The 19,315-nt window shown below is 41.9% G+C and overlaps 1 protein-coding gene across 2 annotated transcripts in view; it reads right to left on the reverse strand.

Annotated features, from left to right (window-relative positions):
* Positions 1-61: 61 nt before the first annotated feature.
* The window catches only part of cpne2 (copine II), a 59,082-nt gene continuing 39,828 nt past the window's right edge, over positions 62-19,315 (reverse strand). For both annotated transcript variants that reach the window (XM_084059949.1, XM_084059948.1), the window contains exons 11-16: positions 16,980-17,113; positions 14,838-14,892; positions 12,222-12,273; positions 10,450-10,583; positions 2,382-2,618; positions 62-1,751 (exon numbers count right to left, since the gene is read on the reverse strand). In XM_084059949.1, the coding sequence (XP_083916075.1) occupies positions 1,644-1,751; positions 2,382-2,618; positions 10,450-10,583; positions 12,222-12,273; positions 14,838-14,892; positions 16,980-17,113 (720 nt within the window). In that variant the 3' untranslated portion in view covers positions 62-1,643. The remainder of the gene's footprint in view (positions 1,752-2,381; positions 2,619-10,449; positions 10,584-12,221; positions 12,274-14,837; positions 14,893-16,979; positions 17,114-19,315) is intronic.

A 19,315-nucleotide genomic window follows, 5' to 3' on the forward strand; every position in this document is an offset into this window, starting at 1 on the left:
TTTTATTTTGTCTAAGTCTTATCATCCTAAACCGTCCAGTTAATTATTTTTCTTCACACAGTTTGACATTTCTTTCAGTTTATTGACCTGAAAGGGGGAAATAGACACAACTTTAAAAAATAGCAACATGTTCAGTACAAAGGTACACAGCAATACACATATTAGTACAACAGAGTACACATTTGAGCACTGCATAAAAGATCACATTAAGAAATATGTCTATTGGCTTGTCATGACTTCATTATAAATATACATTCGATATATGCATTTCAAAAGCTCCCAATTCTGCACCGGGAAAGTGTAAAGTAATAGCCTTCTCAATTGAAACACCATTCTTTGCCACGTGTTGACTCCCAGCTTATTTTCCTGTCATTTCACAAAATTTCTTTAGAGAAACTGTTTACAAAATTAGAATACATAATAAAAAAAAACATGCATTTTGTCACTGTCAGCATTGTTTTGTAAACTGAGTTGATATTTGCAACATGCAGGATTACGTGACATCTTCAGCAGGTCATGCTTAATTTATACCCTGTTGTATGACAGTGTCGCATACCAGGAACAGCCAATCTACAAGCTCACAACGCATCTTGTAGATCTGTTATTTTGGCGTCTGACACCATCGTAAGACAAAGTATATATCAGGCTACAGTATTATACAAGTTTTTTTTTTACAAATCAGCAAATGGACCCCAAAACCAGCAGTACAGTATATACAGTATGGTAGAAGTCACCCTGCCTTCAACATAGTGTATCTATCCTATATCTATCCTGTATTTGTGTTGGCGTTATCACTAGAGACTAATCTCTTTATGGTTTAGTCAGGTACGTGGAACTTATTAAGCATAATGTAACATAAAGCGCATTTTATTTATACAATGAACAATTCCTCTTCAGTGCTGGAGCAACAGTCGTGCAGTAGTGCATCTGTTAGATTGTACGCTTATGCTGTACATGTAAGCAGTGGACATGTTGTAGGCAGGCATTGTGCATTCAGCACATGCCTTTGTCCAGGCTCAAAATGTTACCACTCACCACGAGAACATGAACATGGAATACAGCCGTCTTACAGTATCTGAGGCATCATTTGAAAAGGATCCAGGTGGCAAAGTGGGGGTATTTCAACCACACGTACAGTATTTTTTTTTACTTGGGAGCAAGTTTACCAAGTACAGTATTGTATGTATCACACAGTATCAATCACGTAACATACACATGCATAAAGCTGTGATCTTTGATCTCGATGGGCTAAAATAACTTCAATACCATAATTTACCTGGCATAATAAAGTATTTTCCGAGACACCTGCCACCACTGCACACATGCAAGGTCCTTTATTGATTTTTTTACATTAGTTGTTTCCTGTTTTATAGACACTAATTAAACAGATGGCATTTCAATTTTGATAGTCTCATTGAAGACCTATTCAAGTGGATACAATTCCTTTTTGAATTGTATTGTGAGAACCTAGCAAATAGATGAACCAGATTTACTGTATGTTTGTGTCTGCAACTTGTTTTTTGTTCACAAATACAGCTGATCTACACACTTTCATAGCATAGAGTTTTCAACAATGAGAAAACACATTTTGGCAATTTATATTATAACGTTGTATAATATACACTTATGGTCTCCAGGGCTTCTCACTCTGGTGCTGCTTTGGAAGGCGACATATTCCGTTGTTTGAAGTACTCGGTGACTTGTTGAGGCAGTTCAGCTAGCACTGACTTGGCTAGAGTCTCCTTTGGAGCCTGAGAAATAAAACACACACACAAAACACACGCACGCACACACGCACGCACACACACACACACACACACAGTGACAGGCAGGTACATACATAATTTGCATACCCTGAAGAAGGCTGTGGGGCCGCTACGAGTGGGTTATCCCCGTCACAGTTTTTAACTCAATTCAATTCAATGAAATAGCCACCTTAATAAAGGCTTTTTCACCAGAAGAGTGCCGTAGTTTATTTTCCTTTGTTGCACGTTTTGAGTGTCCAACCAAAGAGCACCTTCTTCATTATACGTTTTTGTCCGAGCACTCAAAGATTATATGACAAAGGTCGCAATCGTTCAAAATAATGTTTGTTCATGAGCTGGTACAGCCGGCTCCATCCACTAGAATGTATTTCATCAAACTTCCGGGGCGAGGTTTGCCCCCAATGAGTGTCATGTCAATATATCTAGAGAACGGACGGACTGCACGTCTTTTCATTTCAAAATCCTTCTTGACCCAACTGAGTGTCTAAGGACATGGGGAGTTCATTGTTTCCACTTTAGGCCAGTGTGATAAAGCTTGTACAAATAAATGTGTGTGTTCGACAGTCAAACAATAAAGAAAGAAAGGTACAGATTTATTTCTTTATGAATACTCACATTACGGAAGTCCCTGAAAGGGACAAACTGGACAATGTCACGAACTGCCTCCTCTCCCGTGTTGGAGCGCAGGACACTGGCGTCTCCGTCCAAGAACTCCATGGCGGCGAAGTCCGCGTTGCCCACACCGATGATGATGATGGACATGGGGAGCTTGGCGGCCTGTACGACGGCGTGACGCGTCTCGTCCATGTCACTGATAACACCATCCGTAATGATGAGGAGAGTGAAGTACTGCTGTAGAGGGATGACAAGAGAGGGAAAGAGAGATGAGGAGAAGGAAGGATGCAAGACAGATAAAATACATACTGATGCTGTGGATGATATAATTAGTGAATTATATGACAACTGCTAACATCATGATTCATAATGATGTAGGCTGAAGACAGGTGTAAATGCGGTAGGAAAATAATTAGAACAGACAGTGAAATGTCCTATAAACACTTGACAATTATTTTGTCGTTGTGTTTTAATAGTGTTTTTCCAGTTTTATTGTGTAGCACTGTTTGGCTGTGTAGTCTTCACCAGAGCTATGTAAAAAGAGAGTCGCAACAACTCTGCAATGGACCACTAGCAGTGCACGAGAGTTGCAGCAGAACAAACAGTTTGTGGTGCACTTATAAAAGGTAAGGCGTTTAAAGAATAAGATTTTATATTATCATCACATCGGAATCAATTTAACATATCTGAGGTCTACGCGAATCACGTGACGATCTTCAACTGTCCAAGGACACATACATACGCTTCAGAAGCATAAGCATCCCGTTCACTTCCATTCTATTGGCGCAAGAGGGAGGAGGAAGGGGCTGGAGCATTGGGTCGCTGCATTTTGATATAACGCTTTCAATGCAACATTGGTGAACTTTGTGTTAGCCAATAGGAAAGAAGTTCTGTGGTTGAATTGACAGGCATTTTGCTTGCAGTTTTCTTCCACAGAGACAGCCACTCTCCAACATAAGTGAAACGAACTACACACACACACAAAAAAGCAGCCACTCCAACAAACTACACAAAAAAAAACGCACTGTCTACAATCCACAAGACAACATGGGAAATGTACACGTTTGACGCTTCGGCATGCATTGGCTTCAACGCGGCACTGGCTCAGGAGATACAGCGGACGTTTGGGAACCAGAAGGTTCCCAGTTCGATCTTTGGCTCCCCAGAGTTAGTGTTGAAGTGTCCTTGAGCAAGACACTGAACCCCTAATTGCTCCCAATGAGCAGGTTTGTGCCTTGCATGGTTTCCTCTGCCGTGGGTGTGTGAATGCGTGTGTGATTGGGTGACTGTAATGCACAAAGATAGGGACTCGTCAATGTTCACTAATGTTGAACTCTTCAGATGCAATGAAAATGTCACATCAAAATGGTTGCATCAGTTACTTTCTTTGTAATGTGTGTCTTCAGCTCATCCAATTACCCACGTGCAAATAGTTTCATAATCAGTATACTTTGTATATATACCAGCCCGTTCCCCTCTGTTTTCTGTCAGACTGTCTATGATCTGTATCTTGTGTTCATCATCACTCACCAGCCTTATTCCCTGTGTTTGTTTTCCCTGGTGTTTGTTTGATCACGTTTAATATTTAATTCGCTTTCGTTGGTCAGACTGATTTCTCATGTGAACTTCACTTTGTGCTGTGATTTGGATTTTTGTTTGGATTTGTTCACCTGTGTTTGGACTGCTTACACGTGTATGACCACCTTGTTTATCAAGGGAAAAAAAACATGCTTTTTGCATTTGACTTTATGTCCCGAGCCTTTCTCTGTGCCTGGTGCTCTGATCTGTTCTGAGTCATTACAGATGGAAGGGATGGAAAAACAAGTGCAAAAAGGAGAGAAAACAGAAATAGACCTAGTCCTTCTCTTTCGCATTCTGTTGCACTTCATTCATATGACCGATCATGCCATCTGTCCCCAGTGCAAGACAGATAAAGAGGAATTCATGAAGAGGAGAGAAAGGGGGGATGAATGAATTGGACGGAAAAGTGCAGGGACAGAAAAGCGGAGAAGTTGTAAAAACCTGGGAAAAAGGATTAGGCTTTGGAAAATGGGATAATGCAAGGTACTGTAGAGGAGAATATCTGGTTACCGCAAAGCAGGACACACAGGCAAGGCAGAGAAATTGCTTTCACAAGTGCCATGCCCTGCAGGGAAGCACTGTCACAAAGCGTCATAAGTGCCAAAGTAACACAAAACGCAACAGACAGTAGAAGTGCAAAGTAGCATCATGAAGCCCGATGTGACGCGTTGTGAGCTTGTAAATCTGCTATTTTTGACATGCAACAACACCACATGACAGGGTATGAATTAAGCATAAGTGTTGATTTAACAAGTTATATTGATGTTCAGGATTCTGCCGTGTGGTTCTAGCTTCACACATCGGCTGAATGAAATAAATAAAGAAGAGGACAGAATGAGACAACAATGAGACTGAGAGCTAGAGGAGAAAAGGAGGCAGAGAGACAGCGCAAATAGGATAAGGAATAAACATGAGAGAAAGGTTTATAAAGAAAGCGGGATAAAGCATGGCAATCACGCTTCACTAGAATGCATGTTGATTATGCTGGGACAGAGAGGCTAATTTAGCTGCAAAACAAAACAAAAAAGAAAACAAACAATTTGTTTGTTTTTGATGTTTTTATTTAGTGTAGCTCTGGGGCTTGGTGTGGTTGTTAAAAGATGTAGGCTATATATACACTTAGATTGTTTCTATGCAGATATCAACAGTACCAAGGGAGATATGTATGGCTGTGCACGGACGAACTACTACGTTTCTGTAGTGTAATGTGTGAGAATATTCAGTATGAAGAGGGAAGTAAATCACACTAGGATCTCAACTAGTGTTCAAAGGATACATAAACACAAAATGCCATTAAAACATGAAAAAGGACAACATAAACAAAAAACAAAGGCAGTGGCTCAAGGGGTAGAGTTGTCAGTGTGGATGTGTGAATGTAATGCATATTGTAAAGTGCTTGGGATAAAGTCACTGTAGAAATGAATACCATTCAATACCACAACAAACGCACACAATAGTGCTAGAAATACTGTAGTCCAGTAAGCTACTGTAAAGAGTTGTCTGTGCATGCATGCGTGCGTGCGTGCGTGCATGTGTGTGCGTGTGTGTGTGTGTGTGTGTGTGTGTGCGTGCGTGCGTGTGTCACAAGGTGTCACAGGGCTCCATACTAGGCCCCCTCCTGTTTTAGCTGTTCACTAAATATCTTCACCGAAAATAACCGATCTACAAGCTCACAACGCATCGTAAGGCAACACGTCGTGAGCTTGTAGATTGGCTATTTTTGCTGAATGTTATCCCTGAGAATAGAGATGCTAGGGTTCAGGTGGTTATAAAAACACATCTGTGTCGCATACCGATTTATACTTCATTGTACACAGTTGTTGCCACGCTCTCAAAATTGCCGATTTACAAGCTCAGAATGCACCACGGATGCGACGCATTGTGAGCTTGTAAATCGGCAATTTATGTTATTGTTATTTGTTATTTCCGTATGCGACACTGTTGCACGATGGGGCATAAATTAGGCATAATAACACACAAATACTGTACATACACACACACACACACACACACACACACACACACACACACACACACACACAGCTCTGCAGAGACATACAGAACAAGAGGCTCCATGTCACACAACCATGGCCTACACACACACACACACACACACACACACACACACACACACACACACACACACACACACACACACACACACACACACACACACACACACACACACACACACACACACACACACACACACACACACACACACACACACACACACACACCGAGCGAAAGGGCTCTGAAGTCTGTCTTTAATGTGCCAGCAGCTGCGCTCATTAGTGAATCATTACCACACATACAGACAGGGACACACCGTGTGACACAGTCTAGAGGGCAGTCCATAGCGTTGCAGTGCATCTGCACAAACTGAAGGAACACAGTAACACACACACACACACACACACACACACACACACACACACACACACGCACAGGTTTTCTCATTATCCAAAGAATGAGTACATTGACTGAGTATAGCTGTAGATTTGTGCAGACCGCCCTCTTATTCCAACGCGCCCACTGATGCATCAACGCATCGCACGCACGCACACACACACTAGCCTTCCCTCGACCCCTGTATGTAATCGACATCTGCTTATGTCACATCGCATTGTCCGCTCCCTGGCTTCAACCTGTTTGAACTCATATTATAAAACAACAAAGACTCTTACACTAAGCAAAAAATAGCCCCTGAAACACTGAGAATACAGAACAATACAAGTCTTTTGTCTATTTTCCTGTTCTCTAACGGGTGGCAGGGTGCAATTAGGGACGAAAATCTGTGTGGGAGCATAGTGATACCCAGCTATTACCCTCAGATATAGGCAGGAGGAAAAGCTATTGGATACATACACTGCAAAATCCAGAGTGTTCATTTAACTCTGAGAGTGTAAAAATGTAACCTAATGGATCTGTACCAGGCAGTACTTTACTGTGTACTGTTTTTTTGAGCGGTGCAACCGCTCCTATAAGAGGGTTTAGGACCCATCCGTGGTGAAAGTTTTTCTTTCCGTCATGAAAATGTGTCTTTCGCTGTGACGCCATGCTGTGGAAAACACGACCATAGGCAAAACAAAAATCAGACCCAGTGTGAAGTGCTGTCATTGGCTAGCGAGACACATGATGAAATTAACTTCAAACTTCGCAGACACGCTGTGATTGGCTAGCGAGACGCATGATGAAATTAATAATAATGTAAACAATTTAAGCACTTCACTTCGCAGGACGTGCTGTGATTGGCTACCGAGATGCATGATGAAATTAATAACTCATAAATATCACCGCTTTATTTCTACCTTCACAGGACACCATATTACAATGTATTGGTATGTTTTTAACGTCAAGGTTTATCGGCAACACAATTGATGATTCCGACTTTTGACACACAGCAGTGGAATCGGTACAGCTGGCAGGCACAGCAGTGTGTGGACAGCGGTGTGTTGGGGGGGTCATTCATGCTCTGCGGTTCTCAATGGCCAGGGACGTGCAGAGATAGACTCTAGGTGGTGCCAGAGCACCTGCCCTTTGCTTTTGAAAAAAGGGCACAGCAGGGGTCTTCAACAGGGGGTCCGGGACCCCTAGGGGGTCCTCAGAGTTACTACAGGGGGTCCGCCAAATCTTTATGTGAAACCTAGCATCCCTTTTCTGAGGAGAACTTTAGCCAAAAATAGCAGATCTACAAGCTCACAACGCCTCGCGCTGCGAGGCGTTGTGGGCTTGTGGATCGGCTATTTTTGGCAAAGAGGTATAGGTGTAGAGGGAAAAAAAGATCAGACCAAGTAAACAAAAAAAGTATAATTTACTTGAGCACCTGCCCCTCAAAATGTCTGTGCACGCCACTGTCAATGGCCATAGCATTGCGCTGACACCAGAAAGGTCTGAGGGATTGTATGCCTTGTGTGGACAAATCGCGGCACAAACATGGGCAGGGTTAGGGGCTTCATGCCCTTTGGAGCCAAGTGGGTATGACATCATCATTGACAGGACACAATCATAGGCAATGTTATGGCAAAGCATGGCGCTAACACAACAATATCCAGCACCACCGCTTACGTTGTTCAAAAGCTTCACTTTTAACCCGATGCATGGAACACAGCTTGAGCATGCAACCAACAGTGAACGGAGCGAGAGTAAGAATAGCACACAGCAGGACAGCTGGTTTGTCAGCACCATAAACAGCATGCTCACTTAGAAGTTCCTGTGTAGAATGTTCTAGAACAAGTAGTTCTAAACTGCTTATCGATTGGTTGCTCTGCCAACAACGAATTTGGTTAACCAGCTCTGTGTTCTTAACCACATATATACAGCACCCTAGCGTCCCTATTGCCTAATAGGTGAACATTCGACGACAACATTTGAGTTGTTGAATTTTGTGTAACTGGGGTGGAGATTAAGCAACATGCATGATGTTCTGATGGGCCACACATAGCCATACTGTGTTATGTGTGCACAGCATGTCCCGCCACACACGCACATCATTCTTAACAGATTTCTGTCATTCAAATGTCTGTTAAGTCTGATCGCTGACTCCTTGTATTAATTATGTTTTATTGTCAGTCAATCAAAATGTTAAGCGTGGGCTTTTCCGACATAGAGAGTCCATTCAATTGCTTTCCAGACAGAGAGTAAGAGAGAGACACTGACATGTTCAGCACCAGACAATGCAGGTTTGGTTGCGACGAATTAGACAATTCACCTTTTTTCCTACTTGTACACGTAAATGTGTACATGAGAGAATCAGAAACCACACACACTTTCACTGCTGTAACCTCCCTGCACTGGACAATACAAATATCCATGTTGATCTTCATTCCACGGTTTGTGAATGGTTCAGCACCATGAACAGGCCACTTACACTGTGTACCCAGCATGTCTGGATAGCCACAATATTGGCAAATACAAATTTCTCTTTAAACTCTAAACATAAAAGTAGACAGACAGGAGAGGAGGAGAGGAGGAGAGATACAGAGGAATAGGAGAGAGAGAGAGAGAGAGAGAGAGAGAGAGAGAGAGAATGTTGACCCGTCCTCCTGCACCTGTGATAAATGTGTCTGAACAGAAGCTCAACCAAACCTGCTCGCCCTGCGGGTCCATCCGCAGAACTCAATGAATTGAGTACAAAGGAGGGACCCAAATAGAAACAAGCCACAGTGTATCCTCTGGACCTTGTATTGAACTGTACTTCCCTGTTCTTGTCTTTGCAAACTGTTAATAAAGTATTCAATCAACCCACACAACACTAGTGAATGCATAGAGCCAAAAATACCCGCAATTATGTTAGCTTTTTAAGGATAGCCCCAGCTGACAGTATCCTACTTAATGTTAGGTAACGTTACTTGACTGTAGCTAACATTGACAAAATTAGAATCATTGCTAGAAGCATTATGTACAGTAATAGTTAGAGCGCAAAAGTGTTTCATGAATGTTCAGACAACAGATGTCAGGCTTTTAAACTAACCGTTGTGAAATGAATCAAGATTGAGCAACTAGCGACTGTATAGGTGGAATAGAGATTGTCCCCAGATGAGCAGCCATTATTCTCATCATCTTTTTTGTTAGTCCCATGGTCCGGAGCGACGATTACTCGGCTATTAATTGGCTAGGTTTTTGTCAGAGGATATACTATATCCCATAGCCTGGCGGAACCATTTCTCACACATTATGCATGTTCAACAATGGCAAGTCAGTTACCCAGCCAGTCTGTAAGCGACATGGACTCCCGGGACCGGCAATAATGATGGGTCAACTGAGAGATTAAATAATGAGTTGAATGTGATGAGAAATGTATTGGCATCAATTAATGCTGTGTCATTCAATGTGTTTAGTTAATGTGTTTGAGAGACTGTGAGCAACAACAAAAAGCTTATTAATTTATTCTGGCTCTTTGAGTTTTATATTGTAGCCTAGAGCCACTATAGCTCTTTTTTTTAACACTTCAAATAGAAAGGTCCCTGGCTGGAGTACAGTGAAATAAATTATTTTGCTGAAAGGTAGCCACCCCACACCCACACACTTCTTTGCTCTGGCAGGCTATGGGAATTATGTGTTCAAATCTCACACTCTTCAGGTCAAAATAAGTTTTGCAAGCCAGCTCAAGCACTGTTACTCTTTAACCACTTAAACCCTCTAGACTTAGTAAACTGGACCTGAGTTGGCTCTGTATACATGGACCACTTTTTTTCTCCGTCAACACCAAATCTCTTTGCCAAAAAAATGCTGATCCACAAGCTCACAACGCGTCGAAAAGCGACACGTTGTGAGCTTGTAGATCGGATATTTTTTGGCAAAGAGCTCCCCCACAATAAGGATGCTGGGGTTCAAGTGGTCAACTTTAAAATACACGTTTAAAGCCAGCATGCAGAGAGGACAGAATGGGAGGCTGACAGAGGACAGTCACTCTGCATCTCTGCAGAGACGCAGAGTGACTCTGTGGCTCAGTGTGTAGCAGATATAGGCCAACATTATCACTTACAGCTGCCCTTTCTTGCTGCAGGGCCTGGGAGGCAAAGCGTGCCACGTGGTTGATGATGGGAGCAAAGTTAGTAGGACCGTAGAAACGGATGTGAGGGAGGCAGGTAGAGTAAGCCTGGGCTATACCTTCCACACCTACAGGAGACACACAGACAGAGCACACTTACTGTTACAAATGCACCAGTTTTAACAAGTTTGTTAAAATTGGTTAAAAGTGTTAGGCTCACTACAATTATGGTCCTAACACACCAGGGGCGTTTTCTTTTGTTCCCTCATGCAATTAATTAGCCCGAAAATATACTTTTCTTTTAAGTGTTGTTTGTGTCAGGAGTTTATTAACACAGACCACACAACTCTTACGAGAAAATGAGGTCGATATTTCACCACGAATAAAGGCATCAACCTGTATCAATGAGGCATCAACTATATGCATAGTTTGATGTGAAATATTTTCAAATGGTCAGATAATTTATAAAAATGTAGCAAAAATGGAAGAGAAATGTATCAAAACATTGCCTGTACACTGCACAAAATAAACAAATCCAACACACAGCTTTTGTTGGCATAACATACTTGTACCAGTCAGTCGCCATGTTTGTTTCACACATGGACGCTATATAGACTAGTATAGAGCGTGCCAAAATTCCTGAAGGGGGCGTCAACAAGTGTCTTTTGGTAGCGGCGGACATCTTTGAGGGGTAAAAACCAGGTTGACTTAACATTGCCCAATGCCACACCCCCCCGTGGTAACGACACGTTGGCACGCTCTATACCGAAGTCTAAAGTTAAAATGACACCCGCTGTGTCACAAAGAATTTTTCAAATAAAAAACTCCCATTGGCTTTTTTTTAAATCAATTATTAATAATTGTGTTCCAGAAAAAAAGCGTCCAGCTATTTTGTCAGGGAGATGGCTCTGTGTCATTTATGGTATTTCGTTATATTTGATACAGTCTGTATCAAATACAACATTCACACAAACCAACTACAGCGCTATATGGTGGAGGAGAATAGTCACAACTGTAAGTTATAACTTTGGAATTACTATTATTAGACTGGTCACCAGCCTACCCGGGAACGATGCAAGTCGGGAACAATGCAAGTTGGAAATGCATGCCCAACCCGGTTATGCAAAGCCTGTTGTTGCCTGTCTGCCTGTCTGCCTGTGACCCTTTTTGTGCCCATTTATGGAGATTCCTGATGGCATCAGTATATGCCCAAATATGGGCATATCTGTCAGATCGGTGATTCTGGAAACCGGATCTCCATACTGGACATGCCTATATGTAATGCCCATATATGGAGATCTACCATATCATCAGTATATGCCCATATATGTACAGATATGCCCATATATGGGCGTACCTCCTTTTATGCTAAAATATAACTTCATATATGGGACAAACTTGCATCAATCCCGACTTGCATCATTCCCGACTTGTGTGGTCCCGAGTAGGCCAATGCCCAAAGGGCAACGGTCTAGTAAAAAAAACAAAAAAAACAAAAGGACACATTTTTTGTTTTTGGAACACAGTTCTCATTCAAAACAGTCAATGGGATTTTTAATAGGTAAAATTGTTCATGACCCGGGGGCGTGGTGATGACATCAGGACTTCAGTACACTATTGATGTGTGCCCCTGGGTGAGCGTTCTATGGAACGGTTCCCGTCCATACTGTCAGTGGCCCAGCACCCTTTTATCGACTTTTTGCCTCAACATTCCCCAGGCTTTCTTTCTAAAAGAAATTGCACATAAAATGCAAAGGAAAGCTCACCTAAACAAAAAGGGTTGGTGGGGTTGAAGTTGATGGCAAATTCATGGGACACCTGAAAACAAAGAAATACAGAACACTGTTCACTCCATCCTCATCCATCCATCTGCACATACTGTACATCATCTCTCCATATTCACCAGAAGATCCATTCAAATGTAGCCATGACAAAGATGTTGAAGCAACAATCTGTAAGTTTTAAAGGGGCTACACCATGAATTTCATTTTTTTTTAGGTTTTTAGTATTTTTTGGGCTCCCCAGTGTCTCTTGTACCCAAAAAAATATTTTTTTTTAACATTCAGTCATTCATGCTCATTTCATGGATTTCCTGAATGGGCGTGTCTGAACAGGCCATTTCAGAATGGCAGGGCAAGTGATGTCACTTGCCCGGATTTTGCATTGATGATGGCCAGACAGAATTGCTCAGTAGCTCCCCCCTGCCCAATAGGACGTTTTGGTATTGCAGCTGAAAAAGCTTGGAATGACAGACAGTCAGATTGTGAGAAAAAATATCTGGATGTTTTTTAGGCTTACAACCTGTTTAAAACGTATTAGGGGGCAATATTTATATATAATATATATTTTTTTAATTCATGGTGTAGCCCCTTTAAGTCTCTCTCAAGAGAGAGGTAATTGCAACAGTGCCTGAACTACAATAAATAAATCTGGTGTGTTGTCTGCTTCAGATTCACTTTATTGACATTGTCAACCAACCAGATCAGTGGCCTGGTGGTTAAAAGGTCAGTTAAATACCAAAGGTCGCGTGGCCTTTGTCTTCAGAGCCCCTACCCTTTGAAATGCCCTGCCCCTGGAGATCAGGCTTGATGAGTCTGTCCCCCGTTTTAAATCCCTCCTTAAAACCCACTTCTATAGATTAGCTTTTAATGCCCATTCCTCTTGATTCTAATCTATCTCCGCTGGTCTTTCACCAGTATGAAGGTAGTATGTGAAGGTAGTATGTACAGAGCACTCAGGGGTGGAGTGGCCGGGTAGAGTGAACTGGAAAAGTTCGTAGTTCCCAGTTCGATCCCGGGCTGGGGCGCTCCCCTGGAGTTAGTGTCGTTAGTGTCCTTGAGCAAGACGCTGAACCCCTAATTGCTCCCGATGAGCAGGTTGGTGCCTTGCATGGTTTCCTCTGCCATCGGTGTGTGAATGGGTTAATGGCACAATCAATGTAAAGCGCTTCGGATAGAAGCGCTATATAAATGCACCATTTACCATATTTATTTGCATTTTTTTCTGCATTGTTTTTAATGATTGTTTTGTTTTGTGTGTTGCTTTCTTTTGTTGTTTCCTTTGTAAAGTACTTTGTAACTGTAACTTTGTCCACCCTGAGACTGGGAGGTCAGGGTTCAATACCGGCAGAGTCATAACATAGACTATTAAAATGGTACCCACTTTCTCCCTGCTTGGTGCTCAGCATCAATGGCTGGATTGGGGGTAAGTGCCGGTGACATAGCTAGCAGCATGTCCAGGGGGTGTACTTGTACATCAAGCGGTACAGAAACAGGAGATAGGCTCCTACTTACAGTACAGTGCGCTACCCAACACCAGGGTCAAATTTGTTGTTGTAATACGCCTATTTATTTCTATATTTTCAACACCAGAGGAGGGTTCCAGTGGCCTCCTGTACCACAGGATATTCTCATCCATTAACTACTCTAGCTACTGTATATCTATCCACCTCTGTCTCTCTCATTCCTCTTGTCTCACTTCCTCTCTCAGCACCGATAGGCTCTTGTTATAATTACACCAGTGGAAGGACTCATCTGTCCATTTTCTGCCTCTCTCCCACTCTGTATTTTTCTCTTTTATTTTTCTCCACCATTCCCGCATCCCTTCTCTCTTTCTGTCTTTCTCTCTCTCCTTTGTCCTTTTCATCAGCTCAGTACCATGGCAACACAGATGGGTTGACAGTTGCGTAATCATGTGAATATGCATGTATAATATCAATATGTACGCTCTGTCTGTGTGCACTTGTTTGTGCATGTGTTTGTGTGTGAATGTGCATGTCCAATACATACTTGTGAGAATAAACACACCCGAGTGTGTTGCATTGCAAGCTTTACCACTAAACACTGTCTTCTTTTCTATTTCTTCATCTCTTGCCGTCTCATGTACAAAAATATATTGTCTCTGTCGGGTGGAAACCTCATATGTCCAAAACACTTTTCAGGATTCAAATTCAAAAGCAGCAAAAGTATTAGATTGCGCTGCGTTTCGAGCTTGTAAACCTTCTACTTTTGATTCTTTTGTGTGACGCTGTAGTATGATCAAGTAGGGCGTTAATTTACACAAAAGGTTGAAATACGGAGATAGGAGGTTTCTGCCCGACAGAAACGATATGAACTTCTATTATGCACACAAATTACACATGACACCACTCTTTCACTCTCTATATAAACAGACAGACCGACACACACGAGCGTGCATGTGCAAACACGCACGCACGCACGCACGCACGCACACACACACACACACACACACACACACACACACACACACACACACACACACACACACACACACACACACACACACACACACACACACACACACACACACACACACACACACACACACACACACACACACACACACACACACACACACCCTACCTTCCAGTCTGGCGGGAGTTGGGCTCCAAATCCCAGAGCAGGAAACATTTTGTCGCTGAGGAGGAAACCATGGCAACAGATTGGAAGGTTATTTTGACCATTATGTCAGTAACGGATGTTGACAGTAAACAAAAACAATGGTGTTACATTTTGTATTGCAGTGAGATACTGTACTGTGTATTCACACGCATTACGGAGCAACAGCTGGTAAAGTGATGAAGAGTGCAACACTTTTTAGCTCGAGACCCAAAAAATACATTTTATGTCTCCCCGGGACCCAAACATGTGAAAATAGCAGTTCTACAAGCTCAAAACGCGTTGTGATGTGACGCGTTGTGAACTTGTAGATCGGCTATTTGCACTACTTCTTAAAAATTTGGTGTTAGCCCTGGTACAATTTCCAAACTTAGGACTAAGTTCTGCGAGACTGGTGAAGTCAACAAGGAAGACAACAAACCAAGACCCCTTGCTTCACTGAGGAACCATAGATTTACAGGCAAGATTTGCACAATGGTACCAAAGACAGATTTCAAAGTTACAGGGCCCATGCTCAGGTGCAGGTCACACACCTTTGACTGGCACACACCTGCCTGCAAATGGTACCAGGGCTGACATCAAATAATGCGTAATCTGCGTAACGTAACACCTGCTTGGAGCATACACAAACTCAACAAAGTTGCAGAACGCAAAGTTGCAGAACCCATCTCTCAGCAGGTGTGTGCTGGCAGGTCGCTCAAAACAAGAGCGATTACCAGCAAAAGCATATTGGGTGATTTTGGCACATTTTTGCTCGGTGCTACCCACACGTTTGCCTGTGTTGCACATTCCATGACTGCCCGATGCTTACAAGCTGTACCTCGTTGTAAAGGTGACTAATCACCGATAAGAATATATATAGATATATAACACTTTACTGATTGGTATTAGTAAAGGGAAGATATAATGGCCCAAATTCAAGTTTCCTTACATTTTGTGAGCAGTTTATTTAACTTGTAATTGCTTAAACAAATCCCATTCATTTGAATGGGGAAATGCCATTTAGCTACAGCGGTAACAACCTAGCAACTGCTTATTAGACCATAGCAACAACATATTAGACCCTTGCAACCACCTATTAGACCCTAGCAACCACCGTTCCGTTTTACCCTCCCCATTTCAATTGTCATGATATGCGTTTAGTAAATTATGGTCCCATTATTATTCTTTTAATTATTGATAAAGTAGGGTACGTTTCTATGGCTTCTACTGGTTCTACCGAGTGAAAACCCGCCCTCGCTGCGGTTGCAGCCAATAGCATTAATTTCCGGTTGCATTTCGGACCGGATATAGAAAAATGGCGGATTTGAAATCGCTGAAAAATTGGCTTCATTTACGGTCTGGACGTTGTCCATATTTTTTTACGGTCTATGGTAGAAACCAACGGGTCACGTGACGGTTCCCTTTGTCCATGTTTTTTGGCAATGTTTTGTGAGCTTGGCTATTTTCTAAAACGTTCTCTGAAGTGAATGTTTGAAAATAGGGCTAAGTGGTTTATCGTGTATTATCCCATTTATACCGGGAAAGTATCTGTCATTTTAGATTTTAAACTTTAACCATTATCTTATACTTTCTCAAAAATAGCAGTTCTACAAGCTCAAAACGCGTTGTGATGTGACGCGTTGTGAACTTGTAGATCGGCTATTTGCACTACTTCTTAAAAATTAAAACATTTTAGGAAATAGTTTTTTTATTGTGTTTTAATGCGTGAAATTCTTTTCAAATTAATTATTTTTTCATTTATGAAAAATTTTGATTTTGTTTTTTATCTCTAAGATTCTTCATTTATTTAGAAAACGAAAAAAGGCAACCCATAGAAATGGGCCTGAGACCCAAAAATGGGTCCTGACCCACTGTTTGGGAAACACTGATCTAAAGGCCATGATGTGCAGGCCTTGAGCAGGCCATGATGTGCACTTTCTATCAAAATTCAAAGAGTTCCAGTAACAAAATAAACTACAACAAAGATGGACACCAATTAGTGCTGATGTATTGATATAGCCATAATTTGGCACATAGCCAAGATGATGGACAACTTGTTTTTGATGTGTTCTTCTTCAACGGGGATTCCAGCCAAAATGGCAACTTCATACTGTAGGTACTCACGTGTCGTAGTCCTGTATGATTTGTCCCACAGCCAAGATGGCTGCCAGATACTCATTGCTGCCCAGTGGATTGATGTAGTGGAGAGAGAAGGGCTCCCGAGGGTTTCCATTGGATGCAGTGAAGTCTATACCGACCTAGAGGGATAGAAACAAATAGCTCAGTGTTTGAAATGGGCATTTTTCTATGCCATTTAGTATTTCCATTTAGTATTTCCTGATTTGTACTTGGTTGTGCACTGTGTCCCGCACCAAAGATAGCCGATCTACAAGCTCACAACCTGTCATGATAAAGTGCGAGCAATTTAATCACTTACACCCCCCCCGTTACATCTCTATTAAATAGTGTCCATTTAAATTAAGAAAAATAAAAGAGCATCTTATTCAACTAGATGCTTACATGTAAATTCCGTTCAGTAGAATGATGGTGGCAGCATTGGTCTAGTAGTGGTTCAAGAGGCTACACGTTTACTCACAGTAAGTCATTATGAATAAGAATATCAGCAAAATGCCCATAATTATTAACAGTGATTCTCAAAAAGCCACATTATAGTGTATGTGTGTGTGTGCACGTGTGCACGCGTGCGTGCGTGCGTGCGTGCATTGATAAATCAGGCATCCCAAGTTGTTGGAAGCCTCTTACAACCATGTATGTCCTAGGCTGCCAAAGATAAACACAAGTAGATTGCACCTAAAGCCTAGCTCTGTGATGGTATGGAGGAGCGGCAGGTATTTAATGACTTTGGTCATAAAAGCTTCCTCTAAGCTAGAGTCAAAGGTGCAGGCCACTTCAAGAATGGAGACTGATCTGGAGCCTTCATTGACAACAACAACATCTGGTGTATTAGCAGAGAGATGTGCAAATATTTCAGGATTTTCAGTACAGAGTTGAAACATGGAAGGTTTGACACAGGAATGTTTGTACAATGTTTGTTTCTCACTGACGGTGTAAAACGTTTAGATATGTCCTTAGTTTATTTTTAACTATTCTGTTTTGGCGTGCTAAAGCCCTTTATAGGCATAGCAGCCATTCAGAATGTGTGACATGGTTTCTGTAGTGGTGTGATGCAAACAATGAGGTTGAGTCTGGTGGGAAGGATATGGCTTTTACTGTAAAGGTGATAATGCCCTCATTGAGAGCACCGTTCCTTAGAAATGAATGGGAAACAAGTGATAAGTAGAGGGAAGACAAGCACGTTTACACACACACACACACACACACACACACACACACACACACACACACACACACACACACACACACACACACACACACACACACACACACACACACACACACACACACACACACACACACACACACACACACACACACACACGTGTGATATGTTCTCCCTCTGGCAGTAAATGGAGGTCTGTACACTAATGAGCCAACCCCATCTTCTTTACTTCTGCTAAAATAGTCTTGGACCTCTTATTCCCTCCTTCCATCCTTTCATCCCTTCTTTCTTTCCTTCTTCCATTCATCCTTACTTTCTTTCTTTCTGTTTTTATTCTGTCTCTTATGTGTTTCCTTATGACATGTGTTGTAAAATCTGTTGCTTTCTGGCTACGGCCATCTCCTGTCACTTCCATACCCTGCAGTGCACCTATGATGTGTGCATGTGTGCACGTCCACCGCACACAGACAGAGACATATACAGAGATATATGTATATATATCCTAACCCATTTTGTTCTGTTTTACTATGCTTCAATAGTTTTACTAACATTATTATGAGTTTAAATCCTCATACCATGCAATAACTGCAACGTCTAATACACGCAAAGAACGACACACACGGATACCACTAATCACTTTGCTATTGTCGCTGTCGTTTCTTTCTTATTTTCCTTTTTTTTATTAGTATTAATCAAATGTTGTATTATCATTACCATTTCTCCATGTATACAGAGATAAAGGGGAAAAAGCAAAAAAAGGGAATATAAATGTACACCTGTACCTCTGTAAATATGTACTTATAATTTTCCCAAATAAAAATATATTTAAATCACACCCAGTGTGAAGTGAGCGGTGTGGTCATCACAGTGGTCATCACAGTGATGGAAGCTCACTTTAAATTATTCACTTTAGGTTATTCATTTCATCATGTGTCTCGCTAGCCAATCACAGTGCTGAATAGAGTCAGCCAATAGAGTCAGCCAATCACAGTACAGCTAAGGGTGTACTAATGTAGAGGGGTGTGCTATTATGAGCCAATCACAGTACAGCGAAGGGTGTACTAATGAGGTGTCCCAACCCCACTAATAGGAGCGGCTACACCGCAAAAAAAAAAGAGACATATACAGAGACCGCGGTACCTACAATGCAAGAGCAGGT

The sequence above is a fragment of the Gymnoscopelus microlampas genome (assembly GCF_963454915.1).
Source record: "Gymnoscopelus microlampas genome assembly, chromosome: 6".
Lineage (NCBI taxonomy): Eukaryota > Metazoa > Chordata > Actinopteri > Myctophiformes > Myctophidae > Gymnoscopelus > Gymnoscopelus microlampas.